General features: G+C 36.9%; 1 protein-coding gene across 20 annotated transcripts in view; it reads right to left on the bottom strand.

Annotated features, from left to right (window-relative positions):
* The window catches only part of SYTL5 (synaptotagmin like 5), a 242,570-nt gene that overhangs the window by 75,095 nt on the left and 142,411 nt on the right, over nt 1-25,064 (bottom strand). For 9 of the 20 annotated variants that reach the window (XM_078362718.1, XM_078362723.1, XM_078362720.1 and 6 more), the window contains 3 exons: nt 22,888-23,335; nt 19,171-19,224; nt 1,501-1,710 (listed from right to left, as the gene is read on the bottom strand). In XM_078362718.1, the coding sequence (XP_078218844.1) occupies nt 1,501-1,710; nt 19,171-19,224; nt 22,888-23,006 (383 nt within the window). In that variant the 5' untranslated portion in view covers nt 23,007-23,335. Of the gene's footprint in view, nt 1-1,500; nt 1,711-19,170; nt 19,225-22,887; nt 23,361-25,064 lie in introns of all 20 variants that reach the window. The other 11 variants (XM_078362728.1, XM_078362732.1, XM_078362724.1 and 8 more) reach the window with 3 other exon arrangements.

The raw sequence follows: 25,064 nt of genomic DNA, 5'->3' as shown, positions 1-25,064 counted from the left end.
AAGCCTGTATCAAAACATCTCATTTACCTCATAAATATATATACTTGCTATGTACCCACAAAAATTAAAAATTAAAGAAAAGAAAAAACTCTACTTATCTAAATCCAGTATTAAAACATTGTTTGAATTGCACTATTCAGGATCATTTTTGTGAAACAGTATGGGAAACATAAGATTGGCTAAAAATGTAAGCACTGAATATAGGTGTCTTCAACAGAACAGTAGTCCTCATTCAGAGAAGTTGAAAATGAAAGATAACATCTACTACCTCAGTATTCACTTTTCCTCCCAAGATAGCCTCTAAACTACCATAACAGGATGAGTTAATGAGGTGAAAAAACAAAACCCAACAAATTGGAGTGTGCCACTATCCCCTACTTCATTCACAGGAAAGATAGATCAACACTCAGCTGCCTTGAGATGAGATTATGAGGTGCCTCCCAGAGCAGAGGAAACAGACACTGGGAGGGAGAAAACATACCAGTAGATTTAGGGGAAATTTCTCAAAAGGATGGGAGAGTTGTAAATACTGAATAAGACTAAGACCGGTTTAATTTAACTGAGAAAACAATGACTCTTGGCTTTCACCCAACTTGGCAAAGTGAAATTTGTGCTCACTGTACTCTCATAGGCTAAACAGAGAGGCAAATGGGAAGATTCTCTCCCTTCGTTCTTTCTCAAGGAAAAGTATGTTTGGAGGAAATTCAGGAACTATTCCAGCTTTACTTGTCAGCTGATGTGCAGAGCAGGCTGAATATGTGAGAATCATATTGTCAGTCACCTCAAATGTCTAAGAATATCTTGCGGAATTATCTGTGTCTTCTGAGGAGCCATGTGAAACTAAGAGGGGCCCTGAGACGAGATGCTCAGGGGCAGTTTTTAAATACAGAAAGAGTGGCCATGTGCAGTGGCTCAAGCCTGTAATCCCAGCACTTTGGGAGGCCAAGGGTGGAGGACTAGCCTGGGTAACACAGCAAGACCCTGCCTCTTAAAAAAAATTAGTTGGGAGTAGTGGTGCACACCTGTATTCTCAGCTATGTGGGAGGCTGAGGTGAGAGAATCACTTGAGCCCAGAAGGTTGAGGCCTTAGTGAGCCATAACAGCCACTGCACTCCAGCCTGGGTGACAGAGTGAGATCCTTTCTCTAAAATAATAATATTAATAATGATAAAAATGAAAGAGATATGGTTCAGGGAGGCTTCCAATTTTGCAATACTTTGCAGTTTTTTTTCTTAAAAATTCTTTCTATGTTTGCCTCTCTCTCTCTCCCTCTCTCCCTCTCTCTCTCTCTCTCTCTCTCTCTCTCACACACACACACACACACACACACTCATGTACACACAAGCCCTGCCAAGGCATTGTTAAGCCTGTGTTTGGGCTGTAATTTCACCTGCACTGTCTATCCTTAAACTTTAAGTACTCTTTTTCTCTCTTGCTTTCCCCACTCCAATCCCTTCAGTCATCAGATCTCCACTTTCCATGAAAAGGCAAGAAACTCACGCGATTTTGGCACAGACAGTGCACTTCCAGCTGCCATCCGGGCCTGCAACTCGACATTCTCTGCACACCCTCAGTGAGCAAGCCTGACAAGGGTCTCCTCGGTCAAAGATTAGGCCCAGGTTTTTCTGACAGTGAACACAAACTCTGCTTGTCTCTTGTTGAGTTTTCCCACTTCTACGTTTTGCTTCTAAGAGTTCATTTTTCAGCTTCCTGAAAGGAGAGGGAATAAAATCACTTAAAAAAAAGGAGCAGAGATATCTACAATATCTAAAACAAGGTCTAAAATAGATAGAATATTTGCCTCAAATAAGACTGCTTTACACTGGGACCGCCATGCAGTCTCACTTAGAATTTTGAAAAGGTGCCTATTTGGTGTCCCTACTTTCAATTCCCATCTCTTTATTCAAGAGATATTTTCATTTGGAAGAATATTTGAATCAAGGAATTAGAGCCGAATATTTCCAGGAAATAGAATTTCTCCCTCCAGAATCAAAAATCCTTTGATATCAGTAATTGAAAAAAGAAGTTTATATTTTACTTTTGAATTTTGACATTCTCTACTAGCACTATTATTTTGCTATTCGTATTTATTCACTTTCTACTGTAACTTCTCTAGGATATCTTTGATACCATAACACTAGAGAGTATGGCCCCAGGTTATAGCCATACATAGTACCTGATTCTTTACCTGCCTGTATACACGACTTGAAGCAAGACTGTGAAATCAAACTCAGCATCATTGTAGGCACAATCTTCATGGACTCACTTAAGGAAAGTAACAAAGACACTGCCTACCATTTTCGTTAAGATCAGGCACATTAAGGGTGGTATGGCTGTAGACCGCCTACCATTTCAGATAAACAAACTTCTGCTTAGCATTTGAAAGTTTCCAACAATTTCTATTAGCCTATGGACTTTGCTGTTAGACATGCCTATGTTTAAATCCAGGATCGATCATGAATAAACTGTCCAACTTCAATGACTTACCTATTCAACCCTAGTCTCTTCATTTCTAAAATGAGAGTAATAATATTCCTCCATAATTGTAAAGATTAAATGAGATGACAAATGCAAAGTTATCAGCATGCTGCCTGGCACATAGGTTCTAAATAAATATTAGCTCCATGTCCCTTCTTTTACTACCTGACATGTAATTTACTTATCCATACTTTAGAAAACTGCTATTCCAAGTGTGGTCCTTGTTCCAGCAGCATCAACATCACCTGGGAACTTTTTAGGAATGCAGAATCTCAGGCACTGCCGTAGACCCTATTGTATCAGAATCTACATTTTAACAGAATTTTCAAGTGATTAGAGTTTGAGAAGCATAGCTTTAGCAAATTCAGTCTCAAATTTGGCTATATATTAGAATCACTTTGGAAAGATTTTAAAAATACTGATTCCCGAATCTCGCTCCCATAGATGCTAACGTAATTAGCTTTGGATGTGGCCTGGGTAATGGGATTTTTAAAAGCCTATTGCCAAATTCAGAAAACTCTGCTCCAGAAGACAGGTTCCTTCTCACTTAAATGCTTCACAAACATGTCATTCCTTTGTGCTACTGAGCCAATCTCTTCTTCAACATAGAATGTCTATGTCCCAGGAAAAAAATCAAAAATCATCCCACACATTTTATACCATTGTCTTTTACATTTGTGGTATTAAACTTTGTCATGCCTATCTAGACTAGCAGCTTCCCAAATGCAAGAACAAAGGCCTTAGTTTATTGTATATACTGCTCAGGATCTAATTCCATGCTAGGTTATAAAGCAGTTGAATATTTAAAGCTACTTATTATTTCTTTTGATCTTCAAACTAACTTGTGAAGTATTATAAGACTCATATTAAAAATGATAAGCAATACAGATGGAGTCAGAAACCAGGTCATTTATTTTCCAGCCTGATGAGAGAGTCATCAAAGGAGAATTTTCAAACTGTAGAGCAAACTTTTAAAAATCTTTGGCTTAATGTTTCATTTATTCATTCAACAAGCACTTATAGTATGCCTACACTGTGCTAGGTATTCCGGTATTGAGAAAACAATGAGTCTAAACAGAACATATACTAAGAATTACCATTACCCTTTATGTTAGTTAAGGAGACAAATGATGCACGATGACTCATGTGTTGCAACAGGCAGCCATACTAAGCACTTTCACATCCCAATCAAGTTTGTGGTAATTTGTTACAGCAGCCACAGAAAATGGATATACCCTCGATTTGGCCTCATTTCTTGCAGAGTACAACAATCCTGGGCATAACACATCCAACTCCCTGAGCTTTCGGTTTTTTGACCTGCTCAATCTTCTTTGACCTCCGTGTTCATGTGCACCATCCACTCTCATGAAGAAACCCTGGAACTTGTCATCTCTAGAAATTAGGTTATATCTAAAATCATGAATTTCAACACTTGTGAAACCATTATTCAGTTCTAATGAGTACATGACTTTCTCATTATCCATCAGTTCTCCTCTCAGCCTCACTTCCCCTTGGAGCCAGAGTAGAAGGAACCCTGCTTGGGATTGTGCATCTCTTACCCTACAAACATTCTGGAGGCAGAAGATCACCTCTTTGAACATTCATGTGGATTAAACAGAGTGAGAAGACATCAGCAGCCTTACATTATCAGTTTCATATGGAGAAATGGTAATGACAACAGAAAGGAGACCTCTTTGTCCCATCACCAAATATTTCAAGCAATGATGCATAGCTTTTCTCTTTCCTTTCCTTCAACAAAAGCAGGTACAGGTCCTTAGCAGGATAAGAGAAAAGAGAAACAGAAGTAAAAGAAGAGGAAACAAATACCTTTATTCCTTCCCTGTGGGCCACTGCAGTGGCTTGAAGTGCTGTGTGAATTTGGAGGCATATGGGAAGGAGATTGAAATGGATAATAATGAATGATTAAAAAATGTGTAAAATAGAATATTTGCCTCAAATAAGACTGCATTAAACTGAGGATAACCATGCAATCGCACTTAGAATTTGGAAAAGGTGCATATTTGGTGTCCCTCCTTTCAGTTCCCTTCCAATCTACTCTACACAGAATAATAAGTGTCATTAGTCAATACTCTTAAAATATTTCTGAATTCATGTGGGTCCCCTGCTTAAAACCAACCAGTAGTTTTATGTTATATTTTGAATGAAATCTATACCCTTTTCCCATAGCCCTTAAAGATCTGCCTAATCTGCTCCCTCTTCCTCTGGATAGGAGATAGGATTCAGCAACATAATTCTACCTAAAGTTTCATAAATATGCCAAGTTCTTTCCCATTTCAGGGCCTTTGAACATGCTTTTTTCTCAGCTGAGAATGCCTTCCCTCCATACTCCATCATCCAACACAGTAGTCATTAGTCTATTCACTAAACACTTTCCATTCTCCTTACTTCTGAAAGCAAGTTGAAATTGCACATTCCTGCCCTCTTGGCATTAGATGTCATCATGTGACTCACACTGGCCATTGAAATGTGGTAAGTAATCCCAGGTAAAAGCTTTAAAATCAAGAGCAGGGTTCACCACACACCCTTTTTTGTTTTGTATAGAGAATGGCAATGTTTCAAATAGTGTCTGCTCTGCAAGTCTGGATCCTGGTCTGAGGGTGCCGTGAAGTAAAGTCCCCAGACATCCTGTTAGGAACATGCAGCATGACTGAGAAATCTTCATTGTTTTAAGCCACTAAGAGTTTGGAGTTGTTACTGCAGCATCACTTAACCTATCTTGACTGATAAACACACAAATTAATTCTTAATCTGGCTGGCTCCAACTTACTTTTTAAAATTTTAGTTTTACTGCTGCTTGCCCAGGGAGATTTTCTCTGATCACCGAATCTACAGCAGCTTCACATTCTTTAATTTTCTTCGGTGCTATATAGATGCATTTATATTAACATATAAATTGGTAACATGTATGTAGTTGAAATTTGTAAAGACTGAAAAGATGACCAATCTTGATGGTTGTTGAACGATAGAATCTTTTCATTTCTATATTCTAGTGATATATTGGATGTTTTTTTCTGTCCCATCATAAAAAATGTAACATGTATTAAAAAGACTTCTTGCTTTATCATCACATAGACACATTTCTTTCAAATCAGGCATTGCTTTCATTAAAATTCTTCTCACATTTGTGTGGAATTATTTGTGTTATCTTGTCTAGACCAAATTGTACTGAACACCTTTTTACACCAAACAAGATAGGAATTTTAGAATGGAAGCAATTAGCTGCCTTAAAGAGGAAGTCATAAATAAATAATTTATAAAGTATCTTTAATTCCTTACTGCTTTTAAACAAGGCCCAAGAGATATAATGAGCAAGCAAGGATTACACAGTGGCTCAGAGCATAGGGTTCTAAAGTCAGAGTGCCTGGGTTCGAGTCCTGGCTATACCATTTATTTCCTCTGAGAACTTAAGACAATTATGTAACATCTCTGTGTCTCAAGACTTAAGGAGACAACTTCTTTGTGTCTCAAAATATTTCCTCTGTAAAAACAGCCTCACAGTGTTGTTGTGAGCATTAAGTAAGACAATACTTGTAAGTGATTAGCACAGCTTGACACATAATAATTATGGAATAGACAATTATGTGTCTACTAATATCTGTTCTTCCTTTCTTCATTAGTGGAACATCTAGCTAGACTCATGGCCATTCAGAATAAAAACTAGATTTCTCAGTATTTCTTGCAGTTAGGCTTTATCATGATACTAAACGCTGGCCAATGGAATGTCATCAGAAATGATATAACTGTAGGTCATGCCTCTAATGAAATAGGGGGATCCCTTTCTCTTGACCCCTTCCCCCTTCCCAGAATCTGGGATGAGAACATAAGAATGAACCATTCTGGATCAAGAGCTAAACTTTCAACATGGTGGAGCAACAAAAGATAGGGAGTTCAGACCCCCTCTTTAATGGGGCCCCCATAACAATACCACAAAGCCACCAATCAACCCAGACTTAAATTAGACAGAAATATGTTGCCATCTTAAGTCATGATTATAATTGGTCTCTGTCACCTGCAGCCAAACCTATTTCCCAATAAATACAATAAGAACTCAGGAAATATTAACTTGTATTCTTTCTTCCACTTGCAGAAATGATGCTGTCAGATTTTTCTTCAGCGTCTGACATAATGCCTGCAAGCTAAACACTTCTTTAGAACTAGTGTTCCATATTCCATTAAGAGAGCAAGGCCACAGTGACTGACAAAATTTCTTTTCAACAATGAGAAAAGAATCACTAAAATAATATATGTGGATGGAATAATGTTATAGCAGCTTGATTCTAATGCCTGCACTGCTCCTTGCACTCCCATATTTTGTAAGATTCAGGGACAATGCCATCAACACTGTGTTATTTCATATTTGCCCTCAGGAAGATCTGGGGCTGACCAGACCTTCTCTCTGTACTATGAATATAAAAAGTTTACACTTTCATTTTGTCTGTAGCTTCCACATGCAGTACCTATTATTAAAACCTAAATTTCACAACACTTAGCCACGTAATAACAGGCACTTCACTTTACATGTTAATATGGCTTGTCTGTGTTCCCACCCAAATCTCCTCTTGAATTTCAGCTTCCATAATTCCCATGTGATGTGGGAGAGATCCATGGGAGGTAATTGAATCATTTGGGCGGATCTTTCCCATCCTATTCTGATGACAGTGAGATCTCATGAGATCTGATGCTTTTATAAAGGGGAATTTCCCTGTGCAAGTTCTCTTGTCTGCCACCATGTGACAAGTGCCTTTCACCTTCCACCATGATTGTGAGGCCTCCTTAGCCATGTGGAACTGTGAGTCTATTAAACCTCTTTCTTTTGTAAATTGTGCAGTCTCAGGTATGTCTTTATCAGCAGCATGAAAACAGACTAATAAAGCAAATTGGTACTAGTAGAGCGGGACACTGCTGAAAAGATACCCAAAAATGTGGAAGCAATTTTGGAACTGGGGAACAGGCAGAGGTTAGGACAGTTCAGAGGGCTCAGAAGAAGACAAGAAGAAGATGTGAGAAACTTTGGAACTCCCTAGAGATCTGTTGAATTGCTTTGACCAAAATGCTGATAATGATATGAATAATAAAATCCAAGCTGAGGTGGTGTCAGATGGAGATGAGAAACTTTTTGGGAATTGGAGCAAAGGTTACTCTTATTATGTTTTAGCAAAGGGACTGGCAGCATTTTGCCCCTGCCCTAGAGAGTTGTGGAATTTTGAACTTGAGAGAGATAATTTACAGTATCTGGGGGAAGAAATTTCTAAGCAGCAAGGCATTCAAGAGGTGACTTGGGTGCTGTTCAAAGAATTCAGTTTTAGAATGGAAACAGAGCATAAAAGTTTAGAAAATTTTCAGCCTGACAATGCTATAAAAAAGAAAATCCCATTTTCTTAGGATAAATTCACACAGGCTGCAAACATTTGTATAAGTAACAAGGAGCCAAATGTTAATCACCAAGGCAATGGAGAAAATGTCTCCAAGGCATGTAAGAGACCTTTGGGGCAGCCCTTCCATCACAGGCCCAGAGGAAAAAATGGTTTCATGGGCCAGGCCCAGGGTCTCTAGGCTGTATGCAGCCTAGGGACTTGGTGCCCTGCATCTCAGCTGCTCCAGCTGTGGTTGAAAGGGGTCAACATAGAGCTCAGACAATGGTTTCAGAGGATGCAAGCCCCAAGCCTTGGCAGCTTCCCCATGGTATTGAGCCTGCAAGTGCACAGAAGTCAAGAATTGGGGTTTGGGAACCTCCACATAGATTTCAGAGGATGTATGGAAATGCCTGGATGCCTAGGCAAAAGTTTGCTGCAGGGGCAGGGCCCTCATGGAGAACCTCTACTAGAGTAGTGTGGAAGAGAAATGTGGGGTCAAAGCCCCCACACAGAGTCCCTACTGGGGCACTATCTAGTGACCCCAGAATGGTAGATTCACTGATGGCTTGTGCCATGTGCCTGGAAAAGCCACAGACACTCAACACCAGCCTGTGAAGGCAGCCAGGAGGGAGGCTATATCCTGCAAAACCATGGTGGTAGAGCTGCCCAAGACCTCTTGCATCAGTGTGACCTGGATGAGAGACATGGAGTCAAAGGAGATCATTTTGGAGCTTTAAGATTTGACTGCCCCACTGGATTTCAGACTTGCATGGGGCCTGTAACCCCTTCATTTTGGCCAATGTCTCCCATTTGGAATGGCTGTATTTACCCAATGCTTGTAACCATTGTATCTAGGAAGTAACTGACTTGCTTTTGATTTTACAGGCTCATAGGTGGAAGGGACCTGCCTTGTCTCAGATGAGACTTTGGACTGTGGACTTTTGAGTTAATGCTAAAATGAGTTAGGACTTTGGGGAACTGCTGGGAAGGTATGATTGGTTTTGAAATGTGAGAACATGATATTTGGGAGGGGCCAAGGGTGGAATGATATGATTGGGCTGTGTTTCCACCCAAATTTCATGTTGAATTGTAGTTCTCATAATTTCCATGTGTTGTGGGAGGGACCTGGTGGGAGATAATTGAATCATTTGGGGAAGGTTCATGTGCTAGTCTCATAATAGTGAATAAGTCTCATGATATCTGATGGTTTTATAAAGGGGAGTTTCCCTGCACAAGTTCTCGTCTCCTGTTTGCCACCAGGTGAGATGTGACTTTCACCTTTCACCTTGACTGTGAGGCCTCCCCAGCCATGTGGAACTGTGAGTCCTTTAAGCCTCTTTCTTTTGTAAATTGTCCAGTCTCAGGTATGTCTTTATGAGCAGCGTGAAAATGGACTAATATACATGTCATACCATTACTTTGACAACAACACATGGAAATACATTATGATTCCCATTTTGTAGATAAGAAAGTAGAATCTCCGAGAAATAACTTGTGGGTCACAGAGCTATTAAATAAGTATGTCAGGATTCAGACCCAGATTTTTATATTCCAAAATCTGCACTCTTCCCACACATAAGGATTCTCTCACTGGCTCTCTATATATTAAAATATTTTTGCTTAGAAAAGACTCTGTATTTATTAATGACTGTTGTTTCTTTCCTAGCTGTGTGAAGCCATGCTGAGCATTCTCAAAAGTTAAGCCTTAGTAAACACAGAAGGTTTCTTCTGCCTGCCCTGCTTCTTTCAACATGTGGCATCTGCCCAAACTGGATCTTATCATGAAGTCTCTCATGATAAACATTCCCCAACAGAGCCATTTTTCAACAAGCTTGACTCTATCTTAATATATTTTATATAACTTTTGATTAGTTTTCAAATCAAAGGCTATTAAAAGAATCAAGACTCTCTGAGAACTGGGAAAAAGTTTTGCCTAGATAAAAATCTGCTTAAGAGAAAGTAACAAGGAGTGGGAGTAAAAGAACACTTGTTTAGATAAAGAAGTCTTATAAATTCTGCCAATTTCATGTTTAGAAATAGTCTCAAGGAAAGAGAGCATTGTGAAATCTTCCTATCTGCAGAAGACACTTCCTGGTATTAAAAAGCTTGGCTCATAGGAGTATGCTGGAAAATCTCACAAAATCATGTCAACAGGCAATTTATAAAACAAACAAACAAACCAAACCAAAACAATACAAAAAAACAAAATTAAAAAAAACCTAAACAAAAAAGGAGCAATAATACTGAAAAGTAACAATTTTAGGGAAAATAATTAAAACCACAGAAATACAAGGAAGAACTTAACCAATCCTTTTCAACCCAAGAGAATCAATGACTTATTACAGATTCTCCAAAAACATTAAATATCTTTATATATGCAAAGGAACAATGACTCAAGCATTCATTCTGAATTAGTTTTAAAAACGACGATGGAGACAAAACAGTAAACATTATCTGTCCCTGTAAGGTAATGCTGATAGTGACCTCTGCCGAACTTTGCCTGACATCTCACCCTTGCTTAGATTCTTCTCCTTCCCTGTGTTGCTTTCCCTACTAGTAGTTTATGGCTTCTCTTTTTAATAAATCACTTGCACACAGATCATGAGCTCAAGGTCTACCTCTGAGGGAACCCAACCTAAGACAGGGATCTTATAAATTATATGACAAAAACAGCTCATTACAACTCCAAAGGAGTCAGGAATCACTACACTTTGATACCTTGCTGTTTACTAACTATAGTCTTAAAATCATAGCAGAAATTTATCTCATATGTAATTAGCAAACCAACCTTCTCAAATGGAGGCATCTTAAAATAACTATTGTCTCAATTTCTGGCCCATCAAGGAATAAGAATGCGTTTTGCTAATTTGAAACCCAAAGAGTACCTTGCTCTATTATCAAAAACATCAGAAAGTCTTGTTATCAATATGATGAATCACTCAGAAAAAGTGGAGGTGGAGATAGAATCAGAACAACAAGAAGTAGGAAAGCTGCATTTCTTTTAAAAACAGCCAAGAGAAAATGCTGGGCTTTTAAAAATATTTACGATCACAATGCAATGATGGAATTGACTTGATGGAAGAAAATTGGCATTCATACAAAAAAAAAACCTGACACTTTAAAGAGAACATGTTGCTCTTGAAAAATTCCTTTAAACCACTTCTGCTGTTGAATATGGACACATACTAGAGTTCCATTTTAATTTTTATAGATATGTACCTGAAATTTATTTCTAAAATGACTCTAAATTGAATTCTTGCAAAATAAATATGGTGGGGAAGGGGTTATATGTTCAGCAAAGGCAGTTATCAGTACTCATTTTTTTCCATTTTACCTTTTTAGGTGATACTTATGGGGATTCACATTTTCATATATAAAGTTTATTACAAAACACTTCAAGCAGTTTTCCTAGTTGTCAGTATTAGTACATGATACAAGAAATGTTGTCATCATTTCTTTGAAATTTGTTGAATATGAATATAAATGTTTCCTTTATGTGTTGTTCTTTCATTGTATGCTTCACCAAAAACCATCACTGGCAATTAATTACAAACTTCCAGATTCTATGAAAGGAAGATGAAATTTGTGCTAAGCAAGAAACAATCTGATCCACAAGCTGCATGGTCTTAATTGAATTGATTTTCCCAGATTGGTGGTTTTTAAATTTAAAGGAAATATTAATCAAAATATGAATCATAATATAAGACAGAGGATTTAAGAATGAGAATGTTCATGGAAATAAGAATAAATAGTTAAGAAAAACCTTGCACATTCATGTTATATGGAAAAAACTTATGTTATGAAATCTTATCTAGCCAATAAAAATGCTTACAAATAATTTTTAATGACATAAAAATGTTCAAGAAATAATGTAAAACAAAAATAAAGGATAAAATTTACATATACATACTGTATATGTAAATTTCCACCCATATAAAAATCGCATATATATGTATATATAAAAACATACACCCACACACACACACACACACACACACACACACACATACAAGTGAAAGAAAGGAAATTCAATGCAAATGGAGACTATTTACCTCTGGGAAGTGAAATTCGATGTGAGACTTTAATGTTCATATTATATGATTATCTAATTTTGTATAATAAGTCCATCGATTCTATATTGAAAATATGTATCAGAAGATATTAAATGTTTGTATAAGTGGATTGAGGTTTATGCTATTTTAAAAATTGCAGACATTGATGCTCTTTATAGATCCTAGGACAATACTGGGATTAAAAACTTTAAAAAATTGTTTGCTGTGTAAACATTTTGTTAATTTAGTTATTTGCATTAAATATTTAAATTATGTTTAATTCCTCTGCAATAAAAGAATTAATTATAAAAATTATGAAATGCATGTTAGCCTGATCTTATTATAAATTTAAATTGGTTAAACTATAAGTCCTATTCATATAGGAACATTCTTATTAGATTACTGTTGATATAAAATGGTCATCTGCCTGAAATCTAAAATATTAGATGTGACATTTTTATTAGTGAAGTTTTCAATTATATTATTTTCTTAGGAATGAAATACCTGTTTCTCCAAGGATATAGTTGATATTAGATATTCTCTTATGAACTGACTTATCTTTGAGGGGGTGGGTCTTCTTTACTCCCCTTTCCAGCCCAAACATTCAGCCATGTTCTGGATTACATGGGCATTATTGTTCTGTTTCTGTAATTTATGGTGAAAGGGTATGGTACTTTCTGGGGATGTGAGTGTCAATTAACCCCTGCTTCCCAGAGGCATGTTTTCTGCACCAATTCTGGCTAGAGACAATACACAAAGAAAGGAAAGGGTAGTAAAATGGGAACATGGAGAAGAGTAAAAAATATACAGAGAACCCTTTAACAACATAGGTTTGAACTGCCCTGGTTCATCTATACAAAGATTTTAAAATATAAAAACAGTCAGCTCTCTGTAATCTTGAGTTTCAAACAAAGATTGAAAACACAGTATTTGTGGGATATGAAACCCACATTTACAGTAAACCAACTCTCCCTATACACAGTTTCCACAAGGCCAACTGTAGCCTTGAGTATGTGGGGGATTTTGGTATACACCAATGTCCTGAAACCAATCCCCAGCCTATACTGAATATCTCTTTATATAGACTCTCTCCACATATAGATATATATGTAGAGAGAAAGCCTATCTCTCTATACATTTCTATATATAGTCTAGGTATTTGAAATAATACAAATATAATAATATGAATATAATATAGACACTTAATTTGGAATAATATAGATATCTATGTAGAGACTTATATAGATATGAATAATAGATATACTCTCAGGTAACAATCTTACTTATGACTATGGTGACCTATTATTTCAAACCTCCCAGAAAATGTTCTAAAATAGCTAGAAGAAAATAATTCTAATGTTTCTTACACAAGGAAAAGATAAATATTTAAGGTGATGGATATCACAATTACACTGATTTAACCTTTACAAATTATATAAATGTATGAAATTATAACATGTACCCTGAAAATATGTGCATCTATTATGTATCAATAAAACATAAAATGTAAAAAAACATTAAAAATGGTCCAGCAAGTTTATTTATTTGGGCAATCCATTGTTTAACATGTCTCTGAATATCAGGTATTTGTGGCCCGGTGCCTATGGTGAGCCTTACAAGTAAAACTTCCTTGGAGAAAAATGCTGTAGAATCAAAATTTAAGTTAGTTTCCCTAAATGTAATTATATATTGAAATTAGTAAGATCTTTGCTAGGAAAACATCCAAAGTTTAAGGCAGATCTGGGTTTTTTTGTTCATTTCTCTATGACTCATTAAGCATTTGAATTCCATTAGGGAGCCAGTATGTTCATGCTGGGACTTTCTGTTAATCCATTAAGAAGCTTTGTGGCAATTCTATTAAGATTAAACCAGTGTTTACCAAACTAGAAGTCCAGTCCAACAGTTCTCCTCATATTTTATGGGGACAATGAGTCTTTAGGCTTTTGAGAAGGTCAAACTAATTTTCTTCTTAGTGGTAGAGTGATAAGATTTGGAAAAACAAACAAATGATCAAACATTTGTGGTGTATTAAAAGGGTATTATTGCTTGGTGCTTAGACTCCGTGACTTCCAGGCTGAATATATAATTCTTGGAATCATTTCAAATCCATTTGAACCAAATATTTAACTTATCTGCAGGATTCCAAATAAGCAATTTGAATACACACTCCTCTCCTGTTTCTCTTTGATGAAATCAATCACATTAAGAGAAAACCATAAGGTAAACGGAAGTTACTAGGCTGAGGTCTGTAGTCTCTTGAAGATACTAAGTTCTGGCTTGTTTCATGGCCCATTTCAGCTGAGGCAGGCTTACAGAAGAAAACAAAACACATTTGCACACTGGTTTTCGGTCAGCATCAGGAGTAGAACAATTTAAGAAATTCTTGTCAGTTTTCAGTGTGCAAGAGCAATGGCTCAATAAAAGTCATAGTAACTTTGGATAATGCCACACAACTTAGAGGTCAACACTGTCAGTAAATACCAGGCTAAGAAAATGATTTCTGTCTTATTCAGTTTCTCTGATAGCTACCGGGAAGGTTGTGGGTAGACTTTCAATAGGGTCCGAATAGGTGCAGTCCTGGCATAAGCATCACAACGAGGAAAGGGTAGAAGTATGGAATGAGGAACCCCCAGCTCTGTTGTTTCCCAGCGTAAACATTATTTAGTTTCTCTACAGTTCAGGTGCCAGAGCTGTAGTACACTATAGTACTACCTACTTCAGAGATTACATGGGGATTAAGTGAGGAAACATTTGTGAATTGGATAATACATTCTGTGGTGTGAGGTAGGCATTGTATAGTTTGATGTCTATTGTTTTCTGGGCCTGCTGCAAGGTCAGATAAAATTTTCAGAGGTTAAAAGTGGCTTAAGAGTTGAATGTGGCCTCTGGAGCCAGGCTGCAGGGCTAGAAATCACAGTTCTGCCACTTACTAGTTGTGCAAACATGGACAAGTTATTTAACTTTGAACTGTCGGTTCCTCATCTGTAAATGGGGATATGAACAGTTCCTAACTCATGGGTAAAATGAATTTATATCCTTTCCTTTACAATGTTGTAGAATCTTCTATTTCTTGGTATTTTCTATGCCTCCACGTTTACTCTACTGTTATTCTACTAGAGGCAACAAAACACATTTAAGTTGTTTCAGAACATGAGCTACTACAGATTGGGTGAGGCATAATCTGGAGATGGTGAGACCCTGTGACATCTAATCTCCCAGACAGGTGCCCATGCTCCATCTCTAACAGCCATCTCTATCCCAACTCTAACTAATTTCTTGGACTGCAGATATTCTGTTTCTTCCTGGGATGCCCATCAGGACTTTTGGGTATATGTAGCTATTTCCAAGGCTAGAACCTACAAAGATATTGTCTCAAACACCAAAGATCAGTGAACTATGGCCATTGGATCAAATCCAGCCCTCTGCATATATTGGTAAATTAAGTTTTATTGGAACATAACCACTCCCTTCTCTTTTTAAAAACATTGTCTATTGCTGTTTTAATACTGCAATGGCAAAGTAGTTGTAATGGAGAACGTATGGCCTATAGAGCCTAAAATATTTACTATCTGGCCATTTTCAGAAAACATTTGCTAACCCCTAGTCTATATCATGGATAAAGCCCAATCCATGATTGTAAACTCCTTAGATTGTGTCTCTGCTCATCTCCATTATGCCAAAAATAAAAACAGCACTTGGACCATAGAAGGTCCTCAACAAACATTGATTAATTCTGACTTTTGAGGATTATAGGGTGCTTTTGGCTACATATAACAGAAAATCTAATTCAAATTGCTATAAATAATAAGAAAACATATGGCTTAAATAACAATCTCAGAGGTGTGGCGGGTTCTAGTGTATCATGATGCTGACAAAAATTTTCTGCCATTCTTTTGGCTCAGCTTTGTTCACATGCTAGTTTTTGTCCTTAATGGCAACTGGGATAATATGTTTCATTGAACATGTCCAGTGGAAAAAGGACCTTCGATAAAATCTGGACTATATTTCTGAGTGGGTCATGTTTGATCTCATGTCCATCTCCATACCAATGACAGTTTCCAGAGGATTATCAGTACTGGTATGGTTAATTATTTAAAAATTCACTGTTATTTGCACACCTACAGTGAACTAATTTCTGACAAAGGTGCAAAGAACATACACTGGGGAAAAGGCAGTCTCTTCAATAAATAGTGCTGAGGAAACTGGATATCCATATGCACAAGAATGAAACTAGACCCTATCTCTTACCATATGCAGAAATCAAATCAAAGTCGTTTAAAGATTTAAATCTAAGATCTCAAACTATGAAACTACTACAAGAAAAAATTTCAGAAAATCTCTAGGACATTGGTTTGGGTAAAGACTTCTTGAGAAATATCCCAAAAGCATGGGCGATCAAAGCAAACATGAACAAATAAGATCATACCAAATTAAAAACTTTCTGCACAGCAAAGGATATAGTCATCAAAGAGACGACCCATAGAATGAGAAAAAATATCTACAAACTACCCTTCAGACAAGGCATTAATGACCAGAAGACATAAGGAACTCAAACAACTCTATAGGAAAAAAATCTAATAATCAGATCAAAAAATGGGCGAAAGATTTAAATAGACATTTCTCAAAAGAAGACATACAAATGGCAAACAGGCCTATGAAAAGGTGTTCAACAACATTGATCATCAGATAAATGCAAGACAAAACTACAAGGAGATCGTTTTACCCCATTAAAAAGGCTTTTATCCAAGACAGATAATAAAAAATGCTGGCAAGGATGCAGAGGAAGAGGAACTTTCATACACTGTTGGTGAAAATGTAAATTAGTACAACCACTATAGAGAACATTTTGGAGGTTCCTCAAGAAACTACAAACTTATCTACCATATGATCCAGCAATCCCACTCCTACGTATATACCCACAAGAAAGGAAACTGGTATATCGAAGAGATCTTCATGCCTATGCTTGTTGCGGCACTGTTCACAATAACTAAGATTTGGAAGCAGCCTAAGTGTCCTTCAACAGATGAATGGATAAAGAAAATGTTGTACATATACACAATGGAGTACTATTCAGCTATAAAAAAGACTGTGATCCAGTCATTTGCAACAACATGAATGGAACTAGAGATCACTATGTTAAGTGAAATAAGCCTGGCACAGAAAGACAAACTTCACATGTTTTCACTTATTTGTGGGATTTAAACATCAAATCATTGAATTCCTGGACATAGATAGTAGAAGCATTGTTACCAGAGTCTGGAAAGGGTAGTGTGGGGCTAGGGTGAGGGAAGCGGGGATGGTTAATGGGTCCAAAAAAATAGAAATTATGAATAAGACCTACTATTTGATAGCATAGTATGGCCACTATAGTCAACAATAACTTAATGATATATTTTAAAGTAAAGAATTTAATTGGATTATTTGTAACTCAAAACATCTCAGGTACCCCATAAATATATATACCTACTATGTACCCACAAATATTTAAAATGGTTTTTTAAAAATTTTTTTGAGATGGATTCTTGCTCTGTCGCCCAAGCTGGAGTTCAGTGACGTGATCTTGGCTCACTGCAACTTCTGCCTCCCAGGTTCAAGAGATTCTTCTGCCTCAGCCTCCTGAGTATCTGGGACTACAGTCACATGCCACTACACTCAGCTAATTTTTTGTATTTTTTAGTAGAGATGGGGTTTCACCATGTTAGCCAGGATGGTCTCAATCTCCTGACCTCGTGATCTGCCCACCTCGGCCTCCCAAAGTGTTGGAATTACAGGCATGAGCCACTGCACCTGGCCTAAAACATTTTTAAAAAAATTTTTTTAAATTGCGAGAAAAAAAAAACACTGCTAGAACTGAATAAAACTTAGATTTGGATAGAAAGGAAGAAAGGAGAAATGTATGTTGTAAGGTAACCAATAGAGTCTACCACTGAGGCAAGTCCAAGTGTAGGTGCCAAAGGAAACATACGTCCAAATATGTTTTCATGCATGGTAGTCAAGTAGAAATGATGTCCCCTTAGTGAGAATAAAGCTCACAATATACTGCTGAAATGGAATAGTCACTAATAAGTTGAGGATTTTTAACTATAGGTCAATATCACAAAGTAGATATTTAACAGTAGTTGTTTTTAGGTGTGGGAGATCAAATAAACATTTGTTAATGAGAATTTTTTGGAGTAGATATTATGATCCACGTACAGTTACATGTTAGTCTGAGTTCTTTTGAAGTGAAAAGCAATTTAAGGTAGGAAATAATCAACAATGATTTCCATTTTGTGCTTCTAAATTGTCAGTATTTTTAATCCATTTGCAATAATTGTTGATAGCTCAATTTTATTCACATTTCTTTTTTTCTTCATTGCAGTAAAGGTGTCAATAAATTTGAGTGACTTGTTCTCCATAGAGAACGTTAAAAATACTCTCACCCTGTAACAGTGAAAACCTGCGTCTAGCTATCTTCTACCACTCCTTCTTACTTAGTCTGAAGGAGAAGAATATATGGAAACATATTTGAACCTCTTGAATGAACTTAAAATGCAATGGTAGTAGGCAGATGCCTATTTCCCAGCTGATGATTTATTCCTGGAGGTAATTATCAGGCTTGCCCTGTGCCTTCTGGGTGTGGAGCAGTAAAGCTGACAATAAATTTGACTGACTTGTTCTCCATAGAGAACGTAAAGGTGGAGCACCTTTACGAGTCCCAAAAGACCAGTCCCACCTTAATCATGCCATACTTTAGTGGGTATGTTGACTCTGAAGCATATTTGAGTATCAGGCCTAAAATATTGATTCAGTACAATTTTTACACTTTTTCACTCCTCCACTTTTTTGTTATCTCAAAGGACAACTTGTTCAAACAAATAAACATGCAAACAAACAATAAATCCACTGCTTCTCAAACTCCAGTTTAGTAACTTTTCAGAAGTGTATTCTTTGTAATCTTTATAAGTCTAAAAAAGTTATTTGGTTCCATTTTCTTCTGAAACTGATTAGTACAGTCTGAAGGTGGTTTTGTGATTCATGGTAAATAGCCAAAACATAGTTGACCTGTATTTGACAATGTGAAAAGGACTTTTCACATTTCAAAGGCAAGCACAAATGTTCACCTTCTCTGTGAAACCATTGCTTCAATTTCTATGTTACTCATAATCAATTACTTCTTCCTTTAGACTACCCCCAAAATATCAATTTACACCTCCGTAGCATGATGAAAAGTATTGTAAGAGCAAGTACCAAAGTTTACTGCTGTAATAAAATCTGTTACCCACCTAAATTTCTTGTGTTGATGGTTTTGGAGGATATCAAGGAAAAAGTTCTCTGGCCTGGCAAAGACAAGAGTAAGGAATAGCCATAAGTGGTGAGATGCAAGGAGAGGGGAGAGTTCAGCAGAAGCAGGGATACAGAGCCAGGATGAGCTATACAATTCATCAAAGTGTGGGAATGGGGGCTATAGCCAGTTCTATATAGATTCCTGAGATAGTTAAAGAATCTGTGTGAACTTAACTAGACCACTGGGTGCCCAAATACTTTGTTAAACATTATTTCTGGATGTTTCTGTGAGGGTGTTTCTATATGAGATTAACATTTGAATCAGTAGACTGAGTAAAGCAGGTTGCCCTACCCCATATGGATAGGCCTTGTCTAATGTGCTTGAAGGTCTGAATAGAGTAAAAAGCTGAGTAAGAATGAATTTTCTCTCTCTGTCTTCAAGCTGGGACATCAGATTTCTCTTGCTTTCGGCCATCAGACTTGGACTGGAACTTACACCATCACCTCTCTCGGTTCTCAGGCCTTTGGACTCGGACTCAAATTATACCATCAGCTGTTTCAGGCATCCACTGTGGGTCTTGGAACATATTCCCTGTGGATACGAGGGACTACTGTACTATGGTATATTTTCTACATTCATAATTGAACAACATGCTAAATTTTACTTAAGCCTGATAAAAATAAAAGTATAATTTTTTCTTAAGTTCACAGAGCCCCTAAATTCTATAACAGGATACCAGTTGGGTCGTCTTTTTTTTTTTTAAATATCATCCTGTCTTTTCTCCAGAGTCCAGCATTGCATATAATATAACATAGATAATAAATGTTTACAGAATTTGTGTGCCATGCAGACCTACTGAGCTAGAGTTAAGCTACCCTAAACTGATTGAGGTTTTACTTAAATTCATAATAAAAGGAGGGCGATTCAGAGGAGGATAAACGGAGAAAAGCCAACAGAAAGTTATGCTATCTGACCAAGATGCTTAATCTTGGGCTTCTTTCTTTCACTTGTATTTTTTTTTCTTTACCGGTATGTAAACCACAATGACTGTGATAAAAATTGTTGGGAAGATCACAGCTTGTAAATCAAATGAGCTAAAATCCTTTACTTTAATGCTCACCTTGCAGACTTATATTTCCCCTGAAATGAACTTTATTAAATCGCAACAGCTTTGGTAATACAAACTTCATAGTGTCTCAGATTGGTTTTTCCAGAAACAAATTCTGCCATGTAAATTTGTGTGCAAGCAACTTATGCAGGGCTCTCAGGAGAAATCTGTAAGGGAGTAAGGGAGGCAGGAGAAGGTAGCAAGGAGGGCTAAGCAAGGGTGTGATTTTTAGGTGAAGTCCAGCCTCAGCATCATCCCATGGGAAGCTCTGGAGCTTAAGTTGCATTGCAGTCTGTCCTGCCTTGAGGCAAAGGATTTCTGTACCTGTCAGCAACTCAGGTTTGCCTGGCACTTGTGTCTCTTTAATACTAGGGAAACTCCAGTCAGCAAAAGGTCATTTTCTATTTCAAGTCCTTAGAAGTAAAGTGCATGGAAACTAGGAGATGAGAGGGACTCTAGGGGATCTGCATAGAGCACTGATAGTGTTCACTGCAACTAGTAAATCAAGGGCAACACAAAGCAACTGTAGGGCTAATAATTATAATCAACAATTTTTGAGTTCTTACTGTATGCTGGCATTGGTCTAAGCTGTTTATAATATTAGCTTATTTAATCCTTAGAACAATCTTATGAAGTCACTAATATTTCTGTTGTAAAATGAGGAAACAAGATTTGTCTATGGAAGCATCTTGTCAAAAGTGACACAAATATTTCATGGCAAAACTAAGATTTCAACTCTGGCTGTGTGATTCAACAGCATACACCCTCAGCATCATGCCACCCACTTTAGGATGACTTCTCAAAACACCAAGCTGTTAAGAGTGGTGGAGTCTGAGTCATATTACAGGAGCTCAGAACAAAATGAGACAACTCATCTAATGCAGTTAGTGCAGATCAAACAGAGACAAGACATAGCTTTAGAAAATCTGCTTTCTATAGAAGTATCTCTTGGATTTATAAACAGCCTTTCTTATGCTACTCTCAAAAAAGTTTGAAGAGCTAGGAAACCAATGACTTTATTCTTGATACTCTATTGTATATTACACAATTTAGCTGAATTTACTTATAGGGAATAAGGAAAGACCAGGGAAGAAAAATTGAATGAGAAAAAGAAATGCAGGGTATAATAATTAATACAAGTTCTTGATAATGACAGAAACAAATATTCTGAATGAAGTCCTATTTATGGTGTTTCTGGTGATCTGGTAATTAAATTGTTTCTTCCTATAGAAAGTGATTTTTAATTCCCCTTAGAATGTTATCAATTCCTAGTTAATATGTCACCCCTTATAAACAACATAAGTTTTTGTAATGCATTACACAATTTAGTTACTTTTAATGACTTGACTAGTAATGTCAAAAATATTACTCATGATTTAATCATTAGCTATGTTTTATTGCCACCTGAATTCTAGGCATAGAAAAAGTACAATAATTTTTATCAAAACCTTTGTTTCTTCAAGACTAGTTGAATATCTTGGAAAAGGAGAAATGAATCTTCTGAGCTCTTAACTGTGAAATAAACATCAATCAAGAATATTTAAATGTATTTCCATTTCTAAAGAAGCAAGTGGCTTTAGGCACATTAAAGATTTTTGCAATATGTGAAGATAATAATCTGACACATTTTCTCCTCAGGTAAAATAAATATAAGCTTCTGATTGTAGCTTGTGAAGCCATACAAGACACAAAAACTACATATTGCATAGTTGCCAGTGACTGAGGAGGGAACTCTATTTCTGCTCCCTTTCTCTGGGGTGAGGTGTAATAAGCAAATATATTAAAAAACAAAGACATTACAGGCAGCAGTTAATCGCAGTCGATGTTGCAAATGATCAGAACAATGATGTGACCAATTAGAGCAGGTGATGCAACCAATCAGAATTGATGCTGGATGAAATATTAGGTGAAGTCACACACAGGAAACTAGCTAAAATATGAGCTCTGCCTACAGTGGATATGAAACTCAACTGTGCCCATATCATTCAAGTTTCTTCAAAGGAAACTTATTTAAAAAAATTCAAGTGGTTTCTGGGGTATAATGGGAATTTTTTACTCTCTAGGTCCCTTTCTTCTCCCAGCTGTGCTGGAGGCAAATACCCAGTAAGATTGATCTTAAAAGGCATTACAAATAAATAATAGCTAACATTTATTGAACATTTAGGTAACAGGCACTACACATGTATAAACTTCCTTAATCTTTACAACAGGTCTATGAGGTGGGTACTATTATTATCTATGTTTTACCGATGAGGAAACTAAGGCACAGAGAGGTTGAGTAGCTTGCTCAAAGTCACATGACTAATATTTTCCAGAGCTGGTATTCAAACTTGGGTAGTCCTTCCTCTTCACTAAAAATTATAACTTTATTAGCAAATTAAGTGCTCTCATCAACACCATATTATTAGCTAAATTTCATCCTTGCATCTGGCTAAATGGTGAAACACCAAAGAAGTTTTCTGATATTTGGGCTACTGCTGAGAACCCATGAAGTTCCTAACTGACATCTGTCTCCAGTGTGATTGTACTTGTCCCATTTCGGATCTAAATTGCTTCAAACAAACAGAAAGCAGTCAAGGAGGTCTGAAAATATAAAAAGAATACTACCTTATTCTCTTGTCCTCCACTTTTTTCAAATATTCATCTCTCTTTAGGACTCCCAGGATCATTTCCTTCTCATGATCTAATAAGAATGACACATTGATGAACTCTGAGTTCTTAGACATGGTATTTCAGCAGCAGCTCTCAGTAGCAATAGTTGAATCTTCAAGAATGCGAATTGATATCTACAACCAAGATTCCCCCAACCAACTCAGAATCACTCAGTTGTCTGGTGTAAAATTGTTTTTACAAGGTCTCCGCAGAATTGCTGCTGGGAGTTAGGTATTCTTTCAGGGTATGCATAGAACAGCCTCCACTGGGATCACACTCCAAGAAAGTCATCATTGTTTTAACTGAAAAACATATCCAAAGCCTTTGCTGTGGTGTATAGTCAGGCAGCAGCTGAATTTAGCTAACGATGCACAACTTCAATTCTTCAGAACAGGAATCAGATCTGCTGGGACAGAATGCAGAAAACACTAAGACGGTGGAGAAAACAAGAGGAGAGAAAAATTTAATTAGGCTATTTTTCCTACAGTACTTGTAAAGCTGCCCAAATTTTGCAATTTTGTTGTACCTAACTCAAAAAAATATTTTTTAAAACAGTAAACATGCATTTATTAAATTCTTATTTAGTGCTTTTTTTTAACCAGGAAATGTTATTTACATTTAGGTGATTTCTGGTTCTCTATGCAAATTCAGTTTTCTCCACTATAATTAGCTTCCTCTGCCAGCTGCATCACATCACCACTTTTGCAGCTGACTGATGGGTAAATTGGGTCACCACTTTGGAACACTAAGTGCACAATCTGCACTGCCCATAACAGGTCAGAACCTTTAGATGGCTCCCTCCTTCTTTCTTCCTTCCTCCCCGAAACTAGGCCCACAACATAAAAGGCACTGCTGTTGAAACAAATATGAACCTCTGCTACTTGCATCAACTTAAATAGATCTCACAAACATTGCTGAATTAAAAAGTTAAGCTACAGGCTGGGTGTGGTGGCTCATGTCTGTAATCCCAACATTTTGGGAGGCCAAGGTGGGAGGATCTCTTGAGGCCAGAGTTCAGGACCAGCTTGGGCAACATAGTGAGATCCATGTCTCTACAAAAACTTTAAAAATTAGCTTGGCATGGTGGCACACACCTGTAGTCCCAGGTACTTGGAAGGCTAAGACAGGAGGATCACTTGAGTTCAGGACTGTAGTGAGCTTTGGGATTGTGCCACTGCCCTATAGCCTGGGCAGTAGACTGAGATGCTGCTTCTAAAAAAAAATTACATTATGGAAGAATTCATGAAAAATGATAGCATATATATATATATATATAAAGTATATAACTTGTAAAAATATATATGATTTATAAACACATATATTCATAGTATAAATATATGCAAATAAGGAAATCACCAGAACCTGGCTCTGATCCTATCTCTGGAGCACATTCTTTTGTGGTTTATTACCTGGATTCTCTCTCTAAAGCTTCTTAAAAATGATGACTCCTTGGGTAATTCACTTGATTTCTGTGATTGGGCATCATCCCATGATACTGTCCCTTAGCTTCCCCCCAGATCTATGAACCACAATCTACCTGGTCAAACATTAAAATTGGGTAGATATGTCTATAAAGTTTTATGAAGGATTGGGTTTAACATTAACATTGCATGAATATAAAAATGACATTTGTATTATTTGGTATAAAAATCACACAGGAAACATTGTCAACATTGCCACAGAGGTAATGAAATTTCTTTGTCAATCATGCCTTTTGACTGTGGTTGCCCTAAGACATTTTGTCATCCACCAACAATTGTTATCTTATTTATTCTTTTTATTCTTTTTAATTTTTTAATATATATTGTTGCATTTTAGGTTCTGGGGTACATGTAAAGAACATGCAGGATTGTTGCATAGGTACATACATGGCAATGTTGTTTGCTGCCTCCATCCCCAACACCTATGTTATCTTATTTTAATCCTCTTTAAAAGGTGGTTTACAATCAGCTAAAGGACTCTAACAACCTGCATTCTTGAATGCAGGTTTCTCATAACATTGGGGATATGACATTAGAACAAAGAAAAAGACTTTCAGTACTCTCATGGAAAGCTGAAGTGTCCATAAATATCAAGCAGTACAGGAGTTAACTGCATGGATTGAACTAATAGAAGATGGAAGTGATCTTTTT

Source organism: Callithrix jacchus, chromosome X (genome assembly GCF_049354715.1).
Source record: "Callithrix jacchus isolate 240 chromosome X, calJac240_pri, whole genome shotgun sequence".
Classification (NCBI taxonomy): Eukaryota; Metazoa; Chordata; class Mammalia; order Primates; family Cebidae; genus Callithrix; species Callithrix jacchus.
The sequence above is the reverse complement of the archived record's forward strand: the minus strand, read 5'-3'. Positions and strand labels throughout refer to the sequence as shown.